Source organism: Artemia franciscana, chromosome 5, assembly GCF_032884065.1.
Source record: "Artemia franciscana chromosome 5, ASM3288406v1, whole genome shotgun sequence".
NCBI classification, from domain to species: Eukaryota; Metazoa; Arthropoda; class Branchiopoda; order Anostraca; family Artemiidae; genus Artemia; species Artemia franciscana.
Genome location: NC_088867.1, coordinates 50,372,288 through 50,391,674, shown reverse-complemented (window position 1 = coordinate 50,391,674; position 19,387 = coordinate 50,372,288). Strand labels below are relative to the sequence as shown.

The 19,387-nt window shown below is 35.6% G+C and overlaps 1 protein-coding gene across 4 annotated transcripts in view; it reads left to right on the top strand.

The window, feature by feature from the left end:
- Nucleotides 1-7,552: 7,552 nt before the first annotated feature.
- LOC136027551 (acyl-coenzyme A thioesterase 9, mitochondrial-like) overlaps nucleotides 7,553-19,387 on the top strand; it is a 57,150-nt gene continuing 45,315 nt past the window's right edge. The window contains exon 1 of one of the 4 annotated variants that reach the window (XM_065704916.1): nucleotides 7,553-7,652. Coding sequence is in view for 2 of the 4 variants with exons in the window: in XM_065704913.1 (XP_065560985.1) it covers nucleotides 10,346-10,371 (26 nt within the window). In the remaining 2 variants the exon portion in view is untranslated. Of the gene's footprint in view, nucleotides 7,653-10,319; nucleotides 10,372-19,387 lie in introns of those variants that run through there. The other 3 variants (XM_065704915.1, XM_065704914.1, XM_065704913.1) reach the window with 3 other exon arrangements.

The window sequence follows — 19,387 nt, the reverse complement described above, 5'->3', positions numbered from 1 at the left end:
TCATTTTCAGTAGAAAAAACTTTTCATATTTATTTTTTCATTGTTTTCTAAAATAATGCTAGAAAATCCTGCGTCCCCTCCATTGAAAGTCTCTTCCCCCATGAAAAGTTCCTCCATGAAATGATCCTCCCACGTAACCCCCCCTCAACTCTCCCCAACCAAAAAAATCCCCCTGAAAACGTCTGTACACTTCCCAGTAACCATTACTCTATGTAAACACAGGTCAAATTTCGTAACTTGCGGCTCGTCCCACGGGAACTGCGGGGGAGTAAGTCGTCCCCAAAGACATAGTTATTAGGTTTTTCGACTATGGCGAATAAAATGGTTATCTCAGAATTTTGATCCGGTGACTTTGGGGGAAAAATGAGCGTGGGAGGAGGCCTGGGTCCCCTCCAATTTTTCGGTCACTTAAAAAGGGCACTAGAACTTTGAATTTCCGTTAGAATGAGCCCTTCCGCGACATTCTAGGACCACTGAGTCGATACGATCCCCCCTGGGAAAAAAAAAAACAAATAAACACGCATTCGTGATTTGTCTTCTGGCAAAAAATGCGAAATTCCACATATTTGTAGATAGGGACTTGAAACTTCTACAATAAGGTTCTCTGATACGCTAAATCTGATGGTGTGATTTTCGTTAAGATCGTATGACTTTTAGGGGGTGTTTCGCCCTATTTTCAAAAATGAGGCAAATTTTCTCAGGCTCGTAACTTGTGATGGGTATGACTAATCTTGATGAAACTTATGTATTTAAAATCAGCATTAAAATTCGATTCTTTTGATGTAACTATTGGTATCAAAATTCCGTTTTTAAGAGTTTCGGTTACTATTGAGCCGGGTCGTTCCTTACTACAGTTCGTTACCACGAACTGTTTGATTGTTAAAAAAACAGTTCTCTAGATATTTCCAAACTGGCGTTTAGACACTGGAATCTACCTTGCATTGAGTCTGAAACCGGGGGCTCAAGAAAGTTGTATCAGTTTTAAAATACAACCTAGAACTGCCGCCCGAGTTTGTATTCAGTTAAGAAAAAAGTTTTGTATCTGAACGCTGCTTAAGAACACTTTACTACATTCTGGTATGCGTAACGTATAAAAACAGACCTTCCATTTCTTCTGTTTTTTCTCTTACAAAATATTTTAACATCTATAAAGCTTTAATAGCTATAAAGCTATTTGCAGTATAAAGCTTACCTTCTAGAAATTATTTGTTGTTTTTTTCTCATACAAGTTTTTCATTTTTCTAGTCGATGATTTTTATTTGTATCAAAAGCAGTTCCAGTTCTATAAAAAAAGAAGTGTCTGGTTTTCTTGTTTCGTACGCTCATCTAACAAATAAATTTATTGAAAGAAAAGAAGAATTATTTTTTTACCTGGGTTACACAAGGCTGCGTCGGGTAAACTACACTTGACATTTTTGTTTCAACCAAAGCAATTGACACTTGATAAAGGAAAAATAATGATGTAGTATTGACAGGGAATGCAAAAGCACTCATCTTATAAACGTTAATAAACAAAAATACTTGCGTAAATGTGAATTGAAGTAAAACTATCAAAGGAAGTATCGAAATAGGGGATAACATTTTCATTATTAGGACACTGGAATAAAGAGTTACAAACTGTCTTTGATGATGATGAGGCAGGAGCTAATAAAAAGGTAAATCTAATTTTTGGCCTCTTTTTGCCTAAAAATAGCAGTTTTTAAGCCTCGGGGCAAGCATGACCCCCTCCTCATTGGGATCCCTGTTTTGAACTATTTCAATGCTATACTTTGCAATTGATAGTCAAAGCAATTTTTAGTTTTGAGTAGCTTGATTGTCGGCATACAGTTTTCTCAGTGAACAAGCGTACAAAAGGTATTTGACATTAGGGAACTTCCACTATTCAGAAGGAAATGATGTTGCTGTGAAAGTGTAACAATCATTTTTTTCCAAATGCCACAAAAATGTACACCTTTTATCTTTTAAAGACTGATATTGATAGGTGTTTATTGACCTGACCCTGACCTTGTGTTTATTGATCCAGCTGGGATTTCCCTTTGTTTCATCTGTACGTGTTACCTTTTCTTACATTTTGCCGTTAAGAATTGCTCCTTTCTCAGTCTAATGAAGAAAAACAATTTTTCTGATGTTGCATTAAAACTTAGAGAGAGCAGTAATTGTTTCTGTGTATGATGGGGCTGCCTCCTCCTTAGCTCCTTGCTATTTATGCTAAAGTTTCATAGTGTTATGCTCAAAGCATTTATGGGTGTCACAAATGTAGTTAATGGCTAATTTTAAGTGTTTTATTCACCGATTGCCTTTTAAACATTTGAAAAAAACTTTTATGATTTAGAGTAAATGGACTTTAATAAGCTCTTTCATTCTTGAAGCACTGTGAAAAACATTTGTTATCCCATACGGTTGCCTTTTTGCTCGTGAAGTCATTCCTAAAGCGTTTGGGACACAAAATCAAATTTTAGAATAATAAGAGGGAATAGAGGAGGGGAAACCCCCCTCCATCTCAAATGTGGAATAATATCAGTCCGTGTTCAATTTCAATGTTGCTCCTTGCTTTCATTTGAAAATGAAACTTTTTTTTCCTGTTTTTTATCTATTTGTTCTCAATGCCAAACCAAGTCGTACCCTAAATAGAAGTAGGGCTATCACTCCCTTGGACCTGATTTTAAATCAAAGCTAAACTTTTGTAGAACAATACTTTGAGAAAAAAAGCTCATTTAGTGCATTTGCTTTTCGATACAAATTATAATTGTCCAAAATTAACTATCGTCTCTGCAATAAGAGGGAGATTTCATCCCTCACCACGCGCCACTGCACACTTCTTCAAGTTTGTACTTCTTTATATGTTCTTCCTAATGAAGGGACGTCAGAGGTTACATCCGTATCACCTAACTATTTGTTTCATTCATCTGAAGTATCTTGAGTTTGAAAGTCAGAAAGTTGGAAAACACGGATGCAGAAGCTTTTATTAGGGCTTAGGTAGTCCTTTCACTAAAGAAATCCATTGGCTATCTCCCTAATAGATAATATGCGATTGTCGATCACCGTTAGATTTTATTTAATAGATGTGCTAATAACTTCTGATGACCAACTTCAAAACCAATATACATTCGCCTCTCGATTATTTGAAACTCGAAGAACCAGAGAAAAAGTTAAAACTACCAGAATGTTCAAAATAACGAGACTTCAAATAATCAAGAAGGAACAAGGCAGAATTTCAAACAAACATATGCTTTATTGAATATAAATAACACATATATGTACATGCATGCATAGAAACACTTATGTTTAACTTCTTGAACACGTATCTTTGTTACTGTGAATGTTTGAAATTCATAGATGTCAACATTCACCGGTGAATGTCCGAAATACCTTTTTATGGCACTTGGTGTCTATCAAGTGACATACAGCGATCGCAAATCCTGTCGGTCTGTCTGTCTGTCCCGGTTTTGCTAGTTTAGGCACTTCCAGGTAAGATAGGACGATGAAATTTGGCAAGTAAATCAGAAAACAGACCAGATTAAATTAGAAATTGTCTTCCCCGATTTGATCATCTGGGGGGTGTGGGAGGACGGTGAATCGGAAAAACTAGAAAAAATGAGGCATATTTAACTTAAGAATGGATGATCAGATCTTAATAAAATTTGATCTTTGGAAGGATATCGTGTCTCAGAGCTCTTATTTTAAATCAAGACCAGATCCGGTGATATTGGGGGGGGGGGGGGAATCTAAAATCTTGGAAAACGCTAAGAGAGGTGGGATCGGGATGAAAATTGGCAGGGAAAATAATTACAAGTCCTAGATGCATGATTGACACAACCGGAACAGATCCGCTCTCTTTGGGGGAGATGGGGGGGGGGTAATTCTGAAAAATTGTAAAAATGAGGTATTTTTAACTTACGAAGGAGTGATGGGATCTTAATGAAATTTGATTTTTGGAAGGATATCATGTCTCAGAGCTCTTATTTTAAATCCCGACCAGATCCGGTGACATTGGGGGAGTTTGGGGGGGGATCTAAAATCTTGGAAAACGCTAAGAGAGGAGGGATCGAAATGAAACTTCGTGGGAAGAATAAGCACAAGTCCAAGATACATGACTGACATAACCGAACCACTCTCTTTGGTGGAGTTGGGGGGGGGAGTAATTCGGAAAAATTGGAAAAAATGAGGTGTTTGGTACTTACGGACGGGTGATCAGATCTTTATGAAATTGGATATTTAGAAGAATCTTGTGCGTTAGAACTCTTATGTTAAGTCCCGACTAGGTCTGGTGACATCGGGGGAGTTAGAGGGGGAAACCAGAATTCTTGAAAAACTTGAAAATCGAGGTATCTTACGAATGGGTGATTGAATCTTAATGAAACTTGGTATACAGAAGAATCTTATGTCTTAGATGCTCCATTTTCAATTCGACTCAGATCCGGGGATATAGAGGGCTGGAGGGGGGAAACAGAAATCTTGGAAAACGCTTAGAGTGGAGAGATCGGGATGAAACTTTATGGAATAATAAGCACAAGTTATAGATACGTGATTGACATAATTCGAACGGATTAGTTCTCTTTAGGGGAGCTGGGGGTTGTTAATTTGGAAAAATTAGAAAAATTGAGGTGTTTTTAATTTCAGAACGGGTGACCAGATCTTAATGGAATTTGATATTCGGATGGACCTCATGTCTCAGAGCTTTTTTTCAAATCCCGAAAAGATCTGTTGACATTGTGGGGAGTTGGAGGGGGAAACTGAAATCTTGGAAAACGCTTAGAGTGGAGAGATCGGGATGAAACTTGGTGGGTAGAATAAGAAAATGTTGTAGATATGTGATTGACGTAACCGGACCGGATTTGCTATCTTTGGGGGAGTTAAGGGTGGTGTTCAGTGCTTTGGCGAGTTTGGTGCTTCTGGACGTGCTAGGACGATGAAAATTGGTAGTTGTGTCAGGGAGCTACACAAGTTGACTTGTTTATGTGGTATTCCCCGATTCGACCATCTGGGGGGTTGAAGAAAGAGGAAACCTTAAAAAATTGAAGTATCATTAACTTACGAGTGGGTAATCGGATCTAAATAAATTTTGATGTTTAGAAGGACCTCGTGACTCAGAGCTCTTCAAAAATTTACTCTTCGTAGAAATATTTAATCCAAATCACTCACTTTTATGGATGTTTTGTTCCTTTTCAAAATTCTCACAATTGTAACTTTTTTGACTAACTTTTAACTTAGTGATTTTACATGTATAGAATCACCACAAAAATCCTTTTATGTATACATACCAAATAAAACTCCTTTCTTAAGAGTTTTGTTACCTTTAGTGCGAGTCGCTCCTTACTTATAGTATCTCATTTCGCACTCTGCTGTTTTCTAATAGAAACTAGAATTTTTTCTGAGCATATTTTCATGGTTACGTAGAAGGCAATAGCCAAACATGCTATTCTCTAAACACAATACATGGTACAATAGACCTTAACCGTAATATTTTAATCTGCAAGATCCCCACAATATCTGCAATTGCCGCCAAAACCCTGCTCTATATATTTTTCCAAAAAAGAGGATGACACTTCAGGCCACTTACTGACAAATTGCAGTGCTCCAGAGATAAAATCCAATAAAACAGGAGCATTTAGGGGTCTAGGAATCCACCAGCACTAAAATCCCTCCTGCAACTTAAGTTGGACCAGCAAGCCCAGAGAGAGATATACTTAGCCTTCTTCAGTTTCTACTATCTTACAGACGGCTAGATAAGTTTAAGCCATTTGATCCTCTGCGAAGTCGTCGTTTGTTGACAAATGGATGACAATTGTTGTCAACTTGAATCAAGTGGAAGTCAGAAAATCAATAGGTCTGAATGGGCTAGTCCCCGACGGCCTCTATTCAAACAGTTCGCGGTAACGAACTGTAGTAAGGAGCGACCCGGCTCAATAGTAAACGAAACTCTAAAAAACGGAACTTCTATGCTAAAAGATATATCAAAAGAGTTGGATTTTTATGCTGATTTTAAATATATAAGTTTCATCAAATTTAGTCTTTGTCATCAAAAGTTACGAGCCTGAGAAAATTTGCCTTAGTTTGGAAAATAGGGGAAACACCCCCTAAATGTCATAGGATCTTAACGAAAATCACACCATTGCATTCAGCGTATAACAGAACCCTATAGGAAAAATTGCAAGGTCCAATCTACAAAAATGTGGAATTTCGTATTTTTTGCCAGAAGACAGATCACGGGTGCGTGTTTATTTGTTTGTTTGTGTTTTTTTTCTAGGGGTCATCGTATCGACCAAGTGGTCCTAAAGTCTTGCAAGAAGGCTCATTCTAACGGAAATGAAAAGTTCTAGTGCCCTTTTTAAGTGACCAAAAATTGGAGGGCACCTAGGCCCCCTCCCACGCTCATTTTTTCACAAAGTCAATAGATCAAAATTTTGAGACAGCCATTTTATTCCACATAGTCGAAAACCATTATAACTATGTCTTTGGGGATAACTTACTCCCCCACAGTCCCTGGGGGAGGGGCTGCAAGTTACAAACTCTGACCAATGTTTACATACAGTAATGGTTATTGGGAAGTGTGCCGACGTTTTCAGGGGGATGTTTTTGGTTTGGGTGTGGGGTTGAGGGGAGGGGGCTATGTGGGAGGATCTTTCCTTGGAGGAATATTTCATGGGGGAGGAAAAATTCAATGAAAAGGGCGCAGGATTTTCTAAAATTACTATAAAAAAAATGAAAATATAATCATGAAAAAGTTTTTTCAATTGAAAGTAAGGAGTAGCACTGAAAATTAATACAAAGAGAAATTATTGCGCATATGAGGGGTTCTAAAAATAATTTAGCATAAACAGCGAGGTATTTAGGAGGAGATATATGCCTCGCTCTTTATGCTAAAGTATTTTTAGTAATTTCAACTATTTATTCTACGGCCTTTCTGATTCAGGGGTCATTCTTAAAGAATTGGGACAAAACATAAGATTTAGTGTGAAGAGCGAGGTATTAACGAGGGGACAAACCCCCTCATATATATATATAATCAAAATATAAGAATATAAAAGTTTGTTACATAAGTTAATTCTTAAGTTACGTATATTTTTTACTAATAAAAACTTTTGTTAAAAATTAAAATTTCTAGTTGCCTCTTCAAGTAACCGAAAAATTGGAAGGCAACTAGGCCTCCTTCCCCGCCTCTTTTTTTTCAAAATCGTCTGATCAAAACTAAGAGAAAGCCATTTAGCCAAAAAAAGAATTATTATGCAAATTTCATTTTAATAATTTATGTACGGAGACCCAAAATCAAACATGCATTAATTCAAAATCGTTCAGAAATTAAGTAAAAAAAACTGCTTTTTTTTAACTGAAAGTAAGGAGCGACATTAAAACTTAAAACGAACAGAAATTACTCCGTATATGAAATGGGTTTTCCCCTCCGCAATCCCTCGCTCTTTACGCTAAATTTTGACTCTTTGCCACAATTCTACTTTTTAAAACAATTAAAAACTTTAGCGTAAAGAGCGAGGGATTGCAGAGGGGACAACCCATTTCATATACGGAGTAATTTCTGTTCGTTTTAAGTTTTAATGTCGCTCCTTACTTTCAGTTAAAAAAGCTAGTTTTTTTTATTTAATTTCCTAGAAGAAAAAGAGGAACTTAGAGGAATGTTTTTTGGTTAAACTTTAAAGGTAATGGGTGGGTTCCAGGGACTTACTGTAGTAACCGAATGGTTACTATTTGCGTTCCTAGCGGGAAAATGGTTACTGCCCAACCCACTGGGAACGAGAATAGTTACTGCCGGCAGTAACCGCAGTAAGTGATTTTCTTACCGTGCTCAAAAGAATGGTTAGCGCAGTAAGTACATAATTCACCTTCTTCAATAAAAATCTCATTCAACAAAAAATAAATATGGACAAGAATGAAGTAATGGAATATGAAGTTATTTGCTTGGAAGAAGGTGGGACAGTGATTTTGCAAAAGAAAGAGGGATCTGAGCCAGCTTAGTAAATCACCATATTTTGGGATCAACATTAAAGGACACCCTGAGTAGTAGGCTATCTATTAGCAAGTAGGTTAAATCAATGAAAACTTATTATTTAATTTAAAGATTTCCATGTTTTCTGGCATATCCAGGCATAATTATTACCTTAAATTGCCATTTGGAATCATTCTAAGGATTGACTTCTTCCAGGTAACATTGAGGCTCCATTAAATTGCCACATGGTAGCATTTTAAGCATTAAATCCTTTTAGGCTCTGTAAACAGGCCTAGGTGAAGTATTACAGAAAAGTTCAGGATTTATGGGCTGCCAAATCATTATTCTGAGACTGTCTTTAATCCTATTGAAGAAGTAGGCTAGGGTAGACTATTCAGAGTCCATTCCAAAGGATGGTAATTTTATCCAGTAAAATTCTAGTTGATTGACTTCTTGCTATCACTGAAATGGGTTAGGTTAGGAAAATGAAACTTTCAGGGATGGGTCTACAGGCTAAAGTATGTCCTGGGAAGGTATTTCAAAGTACACATCTCTACTCATTCTTGCTCTAGAGGGTATTGACCTTTGATGAACCAAAAATATTTATAGCTGAAGTTACATGTTTCCCATTGATTCTGCCAATCTATCACTCAACCTTTAACTCCCTGTTAATTGAAGCAACTGTAAACAAAGCAAGAATGGGGGAAAAGGTAACAGGTGACAGAATACATTGGAACTACATAATTTTGGCTATATATTTGCACATTAGGCAGGTTGGAGGTAAATTATAGTATAGAGATGCCTGCTTTTCCCTTGTGTATGTAGGCTAAGTAGAAGGTCACTTGTACCTGATTCTGTCCGTGTTGTTTTTAGTTGGGTGGGAAACATCCAAAGAAAGTTTCCTTTGAAAAGGAAAGGTGAGAATGCCCAAAAGTGAGATTGAATTTGTCAAAGCTTGGAGGTTTGCCCCTTCAGTCTGTTTAAAGGAAAATGGATTCATAATTGAAGCTTTGTTCATTTCAATCTTAAGGGTGACCTATATTTGTGACAATTCATTAAATGGTTGTAAAGGGGTTACTTTTGTTTATTCATTTGTCTTCTTTGTTTTCTAACAATTTTTTTAATCTTTAAATTGATATCCATTTCTTACAAATTTTTATTGATACCAGAGGCTCATTTGCAAGTTTTCACCTACTTTGTAATCCCTGGTCTCACAATTACATTTAAATTTACTGAAGCTAGGAAACATAGAGCTACTATCTATTTAAAGAAAATCAATGGATATAAGTAGGTTTTATTGTATTTAAGCCCTAGGGCCATGGCAATTAAAGACAAATTAAAGAAGATTAACTTTAAAATACTGGACATTAAATAAGCATGATAGTCACAAAGAAAAACAAATAACAAAATTATACTTCTGTGTTCAGTTGCCATCCTGAGCAACAGTCATAAATTTTTTAAATCTTGCAGAACATACACCCCAATGACATTCACTAGCTATCTCTCATGACCCACACTCTTGTCCATACATCCACATTTCAGGGAAATAGAAGGACCATCATACTGGTATTCTTCATTTTTACTTATATTTAATGGGTTTGAAAGAAAGTTTCTATGGCTAAGTCAGTAGGTGGTCCTTTAGCCAGGTAGTGCAATAGGAAGCTAGGGACCAGTCAGCCTATGCTCTTGCATGCCCTTCCTTCTTACTGTCCCTAGATTTCCATCTGTACTCATTTAAAGTTAGGCCAATTCTAGCTGAGGTTAGTCATATCACCAACCCCTATCCAAAACAAAATAAACTGACAATGCCAGGAATTAAACCTGTACCCCTTGGACAAAGCATTCCAGTCCAGAGTGCCTACCACTTAGCAAGGAACACAAATTTGACCAGAGAACAATAATTATTTAAAAAAAAGTAGAATATTGAAAAAAAAACTTGCTATAGTTGTCCCACTACTATCCTGTAAATGCTATAGGCCCATTTTATTTGGACAAATCAATTTAAGACAGGTATCAACAAAACTCCATCAGGGATTGTATATGCTTAAGATACAATCAAGCTATTTGAATGCTTAGTTATGTGATATTCTAGTCTTCAAATAATAAAAAAAAGAGAAAAAGTATATGATCTATTTATTTTTCACCAGCTCATTTGTGACAGCCAAATGCCCATGGTTGTCTTAGAACCTCTCTAAAGGCTCTGAAACAGAAGGAATAAAAAAATTATATTAATCAGCATTAAACTGTCCCTTAAATTTAAACACGTGCATTTAATTCGAAAATGACGCTACTGCTAGTCAGCTTACTGTGCCGTTCCCACTGGCTCTACTGCAGTTAGAAATGGGCAGTTACTGTGCAGTAACTGCAGTTACTGAAAAACCGTCAGCTGGAACACACCCAATATAAATGTTAATTCGTCATTTCGTTTGCTCGTAAATTATAGGCTATGCAGGTTAAGTCTAGGTCTAAGTAGAATCTTCATTTGGCTGTGGGCTACAGTTTTTGTCTGCATAATGGGTGGCAACACTCTTGTGTGCACCCCCCTCTGAACTAAATATTAGGCTAAAGGCTACTAGTCTACCAAAAGGGAAATACTATTCGATCTCCAATTCATTATTGCTTCTAACTACGATAGTATGGCTGTGACAATTACATCCCAGCCAATAGGGCCATAGGCCTAGTTAAAGCATATTCTTGTTAGGCTATAGGCCTACAAAAAGCAAAGCTGTTTATTTTTGGTTTTCTTTACAAATTTGCATTTGGTTACTAATTGATTAGCAATAAATTATCAAGTACCCCACTTATGTATTAGTCTAGGCCTAATACTATATTCCTTGACTTTTTGGGTATGTCTCCCTTTCTTTTCAAAAATCAGGGAAATTTTTTCAAGCTTGTAGCTTTTCAATAGGTAAAATTAGGTAATTTTGCACTTTTCAGCATAGTCTTGTTAGCCTATAAGTGAATACATTACTTGAATTTTCTTTTTATTCCTTTTCATGATTCAGCAATTGCTTCTGGAAAAAAATATATTTTGCATAAAATTCTAGTTAATTGACTTCTTGCTATCTCAGAAAGGGTATAGGTTAGGACAATGAAACTTTCAGGGATAGGTCTACAGCTGTGGTTCTCAACCTTTTTTTTTACCCATGGACCCCTTTTCCCTTCTTTTTATCTTGGTGGACCCCTTCATAGCTATTGGACATAAGAACACTTTTCTATTCTTCACTAATATAAATTTTAAGGTTTTAAGTATCAAAGAAATAGTATACAATTCAGCTTTATTTTAAATGAAAACTAGTTTAACACAAATAAAATATTCTGCTATAATAATAATAATTATTGTTATTATTACTATTATTATGATAATAACTACAATATTACATTGTTTCTTCCATGGGCAAGCAACTCAAGCTCATGGAGAGCAGACCTCCTCAGGTAGTTTTATTCACTCCAACATTATTTATGTAAACTGGATAAAAAAAAGGAGTTGAAATTAAGTGTGTGATTAAAAAAAGGAAAAGGTATGTTTATTCAATGAGACCCCTGTGGTTGATGCTTCTAAACAAGTTTCTTTATATTTGGTTCTATTGATGTTCATGATAATCAAAGATCACCCCTTTTCACAATGTCAAGTCTATTGCAAGCTTCTGATAATATTTGAGAAACACAACTAAATCCTGCTTCAGCAAGATAAGATGTAGGAAAAGCAATAACATAGAACTGCACTTTATCCCAGAGCAAAGGGTACTTTGCTGCAACATTGTTTGTTTTCCATATATTGTACTTTCCATCTTTTAATTTTGCATACATTATTTCATTACCTTAAATTGCAGCTTGGAGTGATATAAGGATAATCCATAAGGATTATTATTCATCACTTTGTAATGTGATGAGGGGCTCTTGCAAAGATAATTCTATTTTGGCAACATTAACTTCAGAAAGGAATTGGAACCCAAATCAGTATATCCATCCTGAGTAGGTTGCTAAACTGAGTTTGCATATCTTCATGTATATTTTCCAAATATTCACCATATAATGCAAGATCTTCATCTTGCAAATCACTGCTAACACAGGCCAAACAAGGAAACTGTTCAAATGCACAATGCCTGATATTATTCTTATACAGCTATAGTTTTCTTAGAAAAGCAGCAATAGCACTTTTACTAGATATCAGATCAGAATCATTTCCTTGGAGCTGTTCATTAAGTGAATTAAGTTTTTCAAATATATCTGATAAGTAAAACACATCACATTTATTTGCAAGCAGTTTTGCTCCAAGTTGTGTGTCAGCAAGAAAGGAAACAATAGAATCCCAAAGTGCAATGAAACACTTAAGACAATTCCCCTTTGATAGCCATCTCACCTCTGTATGTAATTCAAGCTGCTCAAACTCTTCTCCATTTTGCTTACAGAATTAAAAAAAGCTGGTCTCAGAGAGAATTTGATTTAATATGGTTTACTACTTTTATTACAACAGAAAGGGCATCATGCAGACATGCACTCATTTTCTTTGCAACAAAGTGTTGATGGTGTATCACACAGTGAATACAATATACTTCTGGGACTGCTTTTTTTTAAATGTGTAATAAAACCTTGGTATATGCCTGTCATAAATGGTGCACCATCAGTAGCACAAGCAATTATATTTTTGAGTGGGATATTGTTTTCCTGGAAATAAGTAGCAACTTCATTAAAAATTGTTTCACTTTTTGTGTCTGATATAAGACTTCTAGCAAAAAGCACTTCGTCTTTGAGTCCTTCATTAACATATGCTAATAAAATGGCCTCATTATCTCTTAAAGTTGATTCATCAAGTTGAAGGGCAAACTGTTTCACTTGCAAAGGAGCTATCAATTGTCTTTCTACATCCTCTGCCATTTCATCAATGCATCATGACACAGAAGAGTTGCTTAAAGGGATGGAATTAGTAATTTCAATTGCATTTGTTTCATAACTGACAAAATTATAGCAAAACTGTGGGTAGAATTACTGTTTCACCAATATTATGGGGTTTGCTGGCCTTTGCAATTATTTTGCTTATTTCATATGATGCCAGGAAACCATCACTCATTTTACTCACTTTGTTATCAAATGCTTGAGACACTGTTCTTCTTTTTTGGAAATCATCACAAAGTTTTTTAAAGTATTCTACTGGTTTATCTTTCTTTCCTATGTTCTTCTTTTCTAGATGGATTTTTAGTTTACTTGGTTTTATGCTATCATGCTATTGCTATTATGCTATATTGCTATATCATGCTTCATGCTATTTGACAGTACATCCATACATATGAGGCACATTGGTTTTGTTTCATTTTGTGGTGCTGGAATAAATCTGTAAGACAAATATTCAGTGGAGTACTGTTGGCACTTCTTCTTACTTGGGTCAGCCATGGGATATCTGTAAAAAAAAATGTATATATATATATATATATATATATATAGTTGGTAATATAATTATTGCAGTCCATAATATCTAACTATATAAATTGCTATTCATTCTTAGAGTTTTTTTGGAAAAAAAAACATTTAGAAACACAGCGTATGGTAAATGTTTGAGGTAAATAGAATTTTTTAGTTAATATAACATGAATGATAAGAACAAAAAAAAACTACAAAAATCATTCATTATTATCATTAAGGTCACCAGTGACATTTTAACTTTGTCAGCTGATAATTATATCAGATACTGCCAAGATATAAATTAATATTTTAAATTTATATCAAAACGGGAAAAATTAGCCATTTTTCTCTTCAGTCTTTTATGCTGGAAAATAAGTTTTTTATTACTTAAATACAATAAAAACAAAAAATACAAAAGAATGTATGTATTAGAAATATTTGATATTCCTTACCTTGTCAGGATGAAGTTGAACACAAAACTGAAGTGAATTGCTTGGGTCACATCAACATCCTGTAAACACCAGAAGTTAATAATTCTATCAGAAACCGCATGGCTCCTAAGATATGTTGAAAGATTATGATCTTTGCCCTTGCCACTGACCAATGGGTAATAGATAAGTCATTGCAGATCTATGGTTAGGTACCGGGCATTGGGAAGGAGATATCTGCTTAAAAATAAAGATCAAAGCTCACCACCTATTTCATGAGAAAAGTTAAAAGATTTTCACCTTCGTTTGTTCTTGCCACTGACTGATGGGTGAATATATAAGTAAAAAGAAAATATAAAAAAATAATGAAATAATTATTAATATACATTTTTCAAAATAATGTAAATTACAGTAGAAATTGAATTTTTTAAATAAACAGCGTTCTGAGTTGGTTTTCATGGACCCCCAAAATATCATTGTGGACCCCCAATTTGTTGTGTTTTGCCTGTGGACCCCCAGAAATATTACATGGATCCCTAGGGGTCCCTGTGGACCACGGTTGAGAACCACTGGTCTACAGGCTAAAGTATGTCCCGGGAAGGTATTTTAAAGTACCCACCTCCACTCCTTCTCCCTCTAAAGGGCCCTGAAATTTGCCTACATGAACCTATTGAAATTTTGACAAAACAACATTTTACCTTAATTTTCAGTTACTAGTTGCTTTTTCTCTGCCTTTAGTTATGAAAATGCTATTCCTGTTATTTGAGTAGAATTTTGAGCCATATTAATGCCCTTTTTTCAAAATTTAGGAAATGTATTTGTATATCTTTAAAACTTTATAAAATGGAATTGAGCAAAGTTATTAAGCTGAAAACAATTTTGTTGTACTTCAATCAAGCAGAAGATCTATTTTGCAAGGTTTCACTTTTATAATGCACATATTTTTAAAGGTCATCAAAGGTCAGGGCCCTCTAGAGGGAGAAGGAGTGGAGGTAGTTGCTTCAAAATACCTTCCCAGGATATACTTTAGTCTGTAGATTCATCCCTGAAAGTTTCATTTTCCTAACCTAAACCTTTCCTGAGATAGCAAGAAGTCAATTAACTAGAATTTTACCATATTTTGAACCCTTAATGGGCTCCCAAAAGGTATGAACAGTCCATAGTAACCAAATGTTTAGAAATATGCTTTAAAAAAAACTGTCTTGTGAGAAAACAATACTACTTGTTGATGATTCAGTAATGATAATTATTATTTTCTTAGGGTAGTCTTAATAGCCTAGATAAAGGTTATTTTGAAGAATTGTAAATAATCTTTTGTAAACATTTTTAATAAGAGAATAAACCCGTTTAGAAATGAAATTAAAGCAAAACTGAAATTATTTTTTAGGGATTTCTGGCTTGTTGAAAAAAAATTATGCAAATTTGTTTTCATAATAAAATGTCATTATTAAGACTAAGGAAAATAGTAATTACTAAAGAAATAATAATTACTATTATTGAATCAGTTACAAAAGGGGAATTTTTCTCACTAGTCAGTTTTTTTTTAAGAAAGGCTTTTCTGAATGTTTGGTTGCTATGGGCTGATTTTAAGTCCTTTAAGGGCTCAGAATGTAATTCCCCCCCCCCCCCCCCGAAGAAATTATTCTTTGGTAAATTTGCTGTTTTCAGCATAGTTGAAGTGAATGCTTTCATGCTTGATACTTTTTTATACTCTTTCATAAATCAATAATTGCATCTAGAAGAAATTACATTCTGAGCCATTAATGAGACCCTAAACAGTTTAAACAGTCCATAGTAATCAAATGTTGGAAAATGTGTTTCTAAAAATAACTGTCTAGTGAGAAAAAAAATGCCATTTATTGATGATTCAGTAATGGTAATTTTTATTTTCCTCAGGCTAGTCTTAATAGTTAAAGGTTATTTTGAAAATATATTTGTAAGAATTTTTAAGAAGAGCCTATAACCCCTTGGAAATTACATCAAAGCAAAATTGGCATTATTTTTGATGGGTTTCTGGCTCTTTAAAAGAAAAATCCTGCAAATTTGTTTTCCTACTAACATTTCACTATTAAGACTAAGGACTGCTATTGAATCAGTTACAAAGGGTGAGTTTTTCTTAGTGGTCAGCTTTTTTTTTAGAAAAACATCCTTAAATGCTTATTTACAATGGGCTGTTTTGTGCCCTTTTTGCCCTTTAAGGGCTCAAAATGTGCTTTCCCCCTCAAGAAATTATTGAATTATAAACAGCACAAACAAGACCCAAGGGATTTATTGACTTTCATCCTAGCTAAATTATGTTGAAAACTGCATATTATGAATTTTATATATTTGGAATCTGTATAAAAAGGCAATTCTTTTGTTGGATCTATTTTTATAGAGTTTGTTACCACAAACTGTTTGGTTTCTGATTGAAAAGGAAATGAAAGGGCATGAAAGTGCCTGTATGCTGATGGTCTTTTGTTGCACTGTTAAGAATATGAATTGAAGATGGATTTAAAGTATAGGCTAGGGTATTATTTAATTATTATAGTTACATTATCTCTTTTTTGTATTTGAAATGAAATAGTAGTTTTGTGGAAGCTATTACTGCCAACAACTTGCTACAGCAGATAGCTGCCTGAGTCCTGCCTTATGACCTTTTAGATATTTTCTTATGATCTTTTCCAACCTAATTTGAGGATTGTCTCCATTTTGCTTGGCCTAAACAGGATTGCCAAAAAGTATAGATTTGGTTAACCTATTATCCTTCAACAATAAGAATTGACCCCTATGACCTTTGACTTAAAAAAATCAAGAGTCAAGAGCTCATTTGGTACTTGTGACAAGGTTGGAAGAGCCAGGCGCTTCTTCCCACCAAGTTTTGTTATGATCTCTCCACTCTAAGCGTTTTCCAGGATTTCAGGTTTCCCCCCTCAACTGCCCCCAATGTCACCAGATCTGGATTGGATTTAAGTTAAGAGCTCTGACACACAAGGTCCTTCTAATGTCAAATTTCATTATGATCCAATAACCCATTTGACTATTTCTAACTAATCTAACTAAAAGTGACTATTTCTAATGTAATCTGGTTGGGTCCCTGATATGCCTGCCAACTTTCAGTGATTGCTAATTTGGTCATGTATCTAGTTTCAGATCTTCCTCGTGTAAAAATTAGGGTGGTCCAGGATTTGAACTTGACACTTCTCACACCCTAAGGTAGAATCATATGCCATACTTAAGAAGAACAATCATTTTTTTTACTGGCAAATAAAATTCTTCTCAACTATCTTGTTTGCTCACTCCCCCCCCCCCAGATGGTTGAATCAGGGAAGAGACTATTTCTAGTTTAATCTAGTCTGGTCCCTGATATGCCTGCCATCTTTCATTGTCCTAGCCTATCTGGAAGTGCCTAAACTAGCAAATCCCCCCAACTCCTCAAAGAGAGCAGATCCAGTCTGGTTATGTCAATAATATATCTAGGTCATGTGCTTATTCTTTCCACCAAGTTTCATCCTAATCTCTACACTCTAAGCATTTTCCAAGATTTCCAGTTTCCCCCTCCAACTCCCCCCAAAGTCACCGGATCCAGTCTGGTTATGTCAATCATGTATCCAGGACTTGTGCTTATTCTTCCCACCAAGCATCATCATGATCTCTCCACTCTAAGAGTTTTCCAAGATTTCCAGAGTCCTTCTCCAACTTCCCCCAATGTCATCAGATCTGGTCAGGATTTAAAATGAGAACCGTGACACACGAGATCCTTTTAAATATCAAATTTCATTAAGATCCAATCACCCATTCACAAGTTAAAAATATGTCATTTTTTTTAATTTTTCCAAATTACGAAATTAGGCCCCCCCAACTCCCCCACAGAGAGTAGATTCGGTCTGGTTATGTCAATCATGTATCTAGTACTTGTGCTTATTGTTCCCACCAAATTTCATCCTGATATCTCTGCTCTAAGTATTGTCCAAGATTTCTGTTTTCCCTCTCCAGCTCCCCCCAATGTCACCAGATCCAGTTGGTATTTAAAATAAGAGCTCTGAGACAGGAAGTTCTTCTAATATCAAATTTTATTAAGATCCAATAACCTGTATGCAAGTTAAAAATACATCATTTTTCTAATTTTTCTGAATTTGCCACCCTTCCTCTCTCCCCCAGATGGTCAAATTGGGGAAACGATCATTTCTAATGTAATCTGGCTGGGTCTCTGATATGCCTGTCAACTTTCAGTGATTCCTGGATTGATCACGTATCTAGTTTCAGATCTTTTTCATGTAAACATTAAGGTGGTCCAGGATTTGAACTTAAGACCTCTTGCACCATAAACGATAATCCTACCCCTATACCACAAGCCATACTTAAGAAGAACAACCATTTGTTTTATTGTCAAATAAAATTCTTCTCAACTATCTTGTTTGCTTGCTCCCCCAGATGGTCAAATCAGGGAAAAGACTATTTCTGATTTAATCTAGTCTAGTCCCTGACATGCCTGCCAACTTCCATTGTCCTAGCCTATCTGGAAGTGCCTAAAGTAGTAAATCCCCCCAACTCCCCCAAAGAGAGCAGATCCAGTCTGGTTATGTCAATAACGTATCTAGGACATGTGCTTATTCTTCTCACCAAGTTTCATCCTGATCTCTACAGTCTAAGCGTTTTCCAAGATTTCTGGGTTCTCCCTCCAACTCCCCCCAACTTCAACGGATCCGGTCGGGGTTTAAAATAAGAGTTTTGAAACACGAGGTCCTTCTAAATATCAAATTTCTCCAAGATCTGAACACCTGTTTGTAAGTTAAAAATACATCATTTTTCTAATTTTCAGAATTACCCCCCCCCCTCTCCCAACTCCCCCAAAGAGCGCCAATCCAGTCTGGTTATGTCAATCATGTATCTAGGACTTGTGTTTATTCTTCCTACCAAGTATCATCACCATCTCTCTACTCTAAGCATTTTCAAAGATTTCCAGTTTCCTCCTCCAACTCCCCCCAGTGTCACAGGATCCGGTCAGGACTTAAAATAGGAGCCCTGAAACACGAAGTCTTTCCAAATATCATATCAAACAGTTCATGATAACAAACTGTAGTAAGAAGCAACCTGGCTCAATAGTAACCAAAACTCTAAAAAACGAAATTTTGATACCGATCGTTACATCAAAAGAATTGCTTTTCAATGCTGATTTTAAATATATAAAAATCATCAAGTTTAGTTTTACCCATCAAAAGTTACGAGCCTGAGAAAATTTGCCTTATTTTAGAAAATAGGGGGAAACACCCCCTAAAAGTCATAGAATCTTAACGAAAATAACACCATCAGATTCAGCGTATCCAAGAACCCTACTGTAGAAGTTTCAAGCTACTATATACAAAATGTGGAATTTTGCACCTTTTGCCAGAAGACAGATCACAGATGTGTGTTTATTTTTTTTCCCAGGATGATCGTATTGACCCAGTGGTCCTAAAATGTTGCGAGAGGGCTCATTCTCAAGAAATTAAAAGTTCTAGTGCTTTTTTGAAGTGACCAAAAAAATGGAGGGCACCTAGGCCCCCTCCCACGCACATATTTTCCCCAAAGTAACCGGATGAAAATTTTGAGATAGCCATTCCGTTCATTTAAGTCGGAAACCTAATAACTATATCTTTGG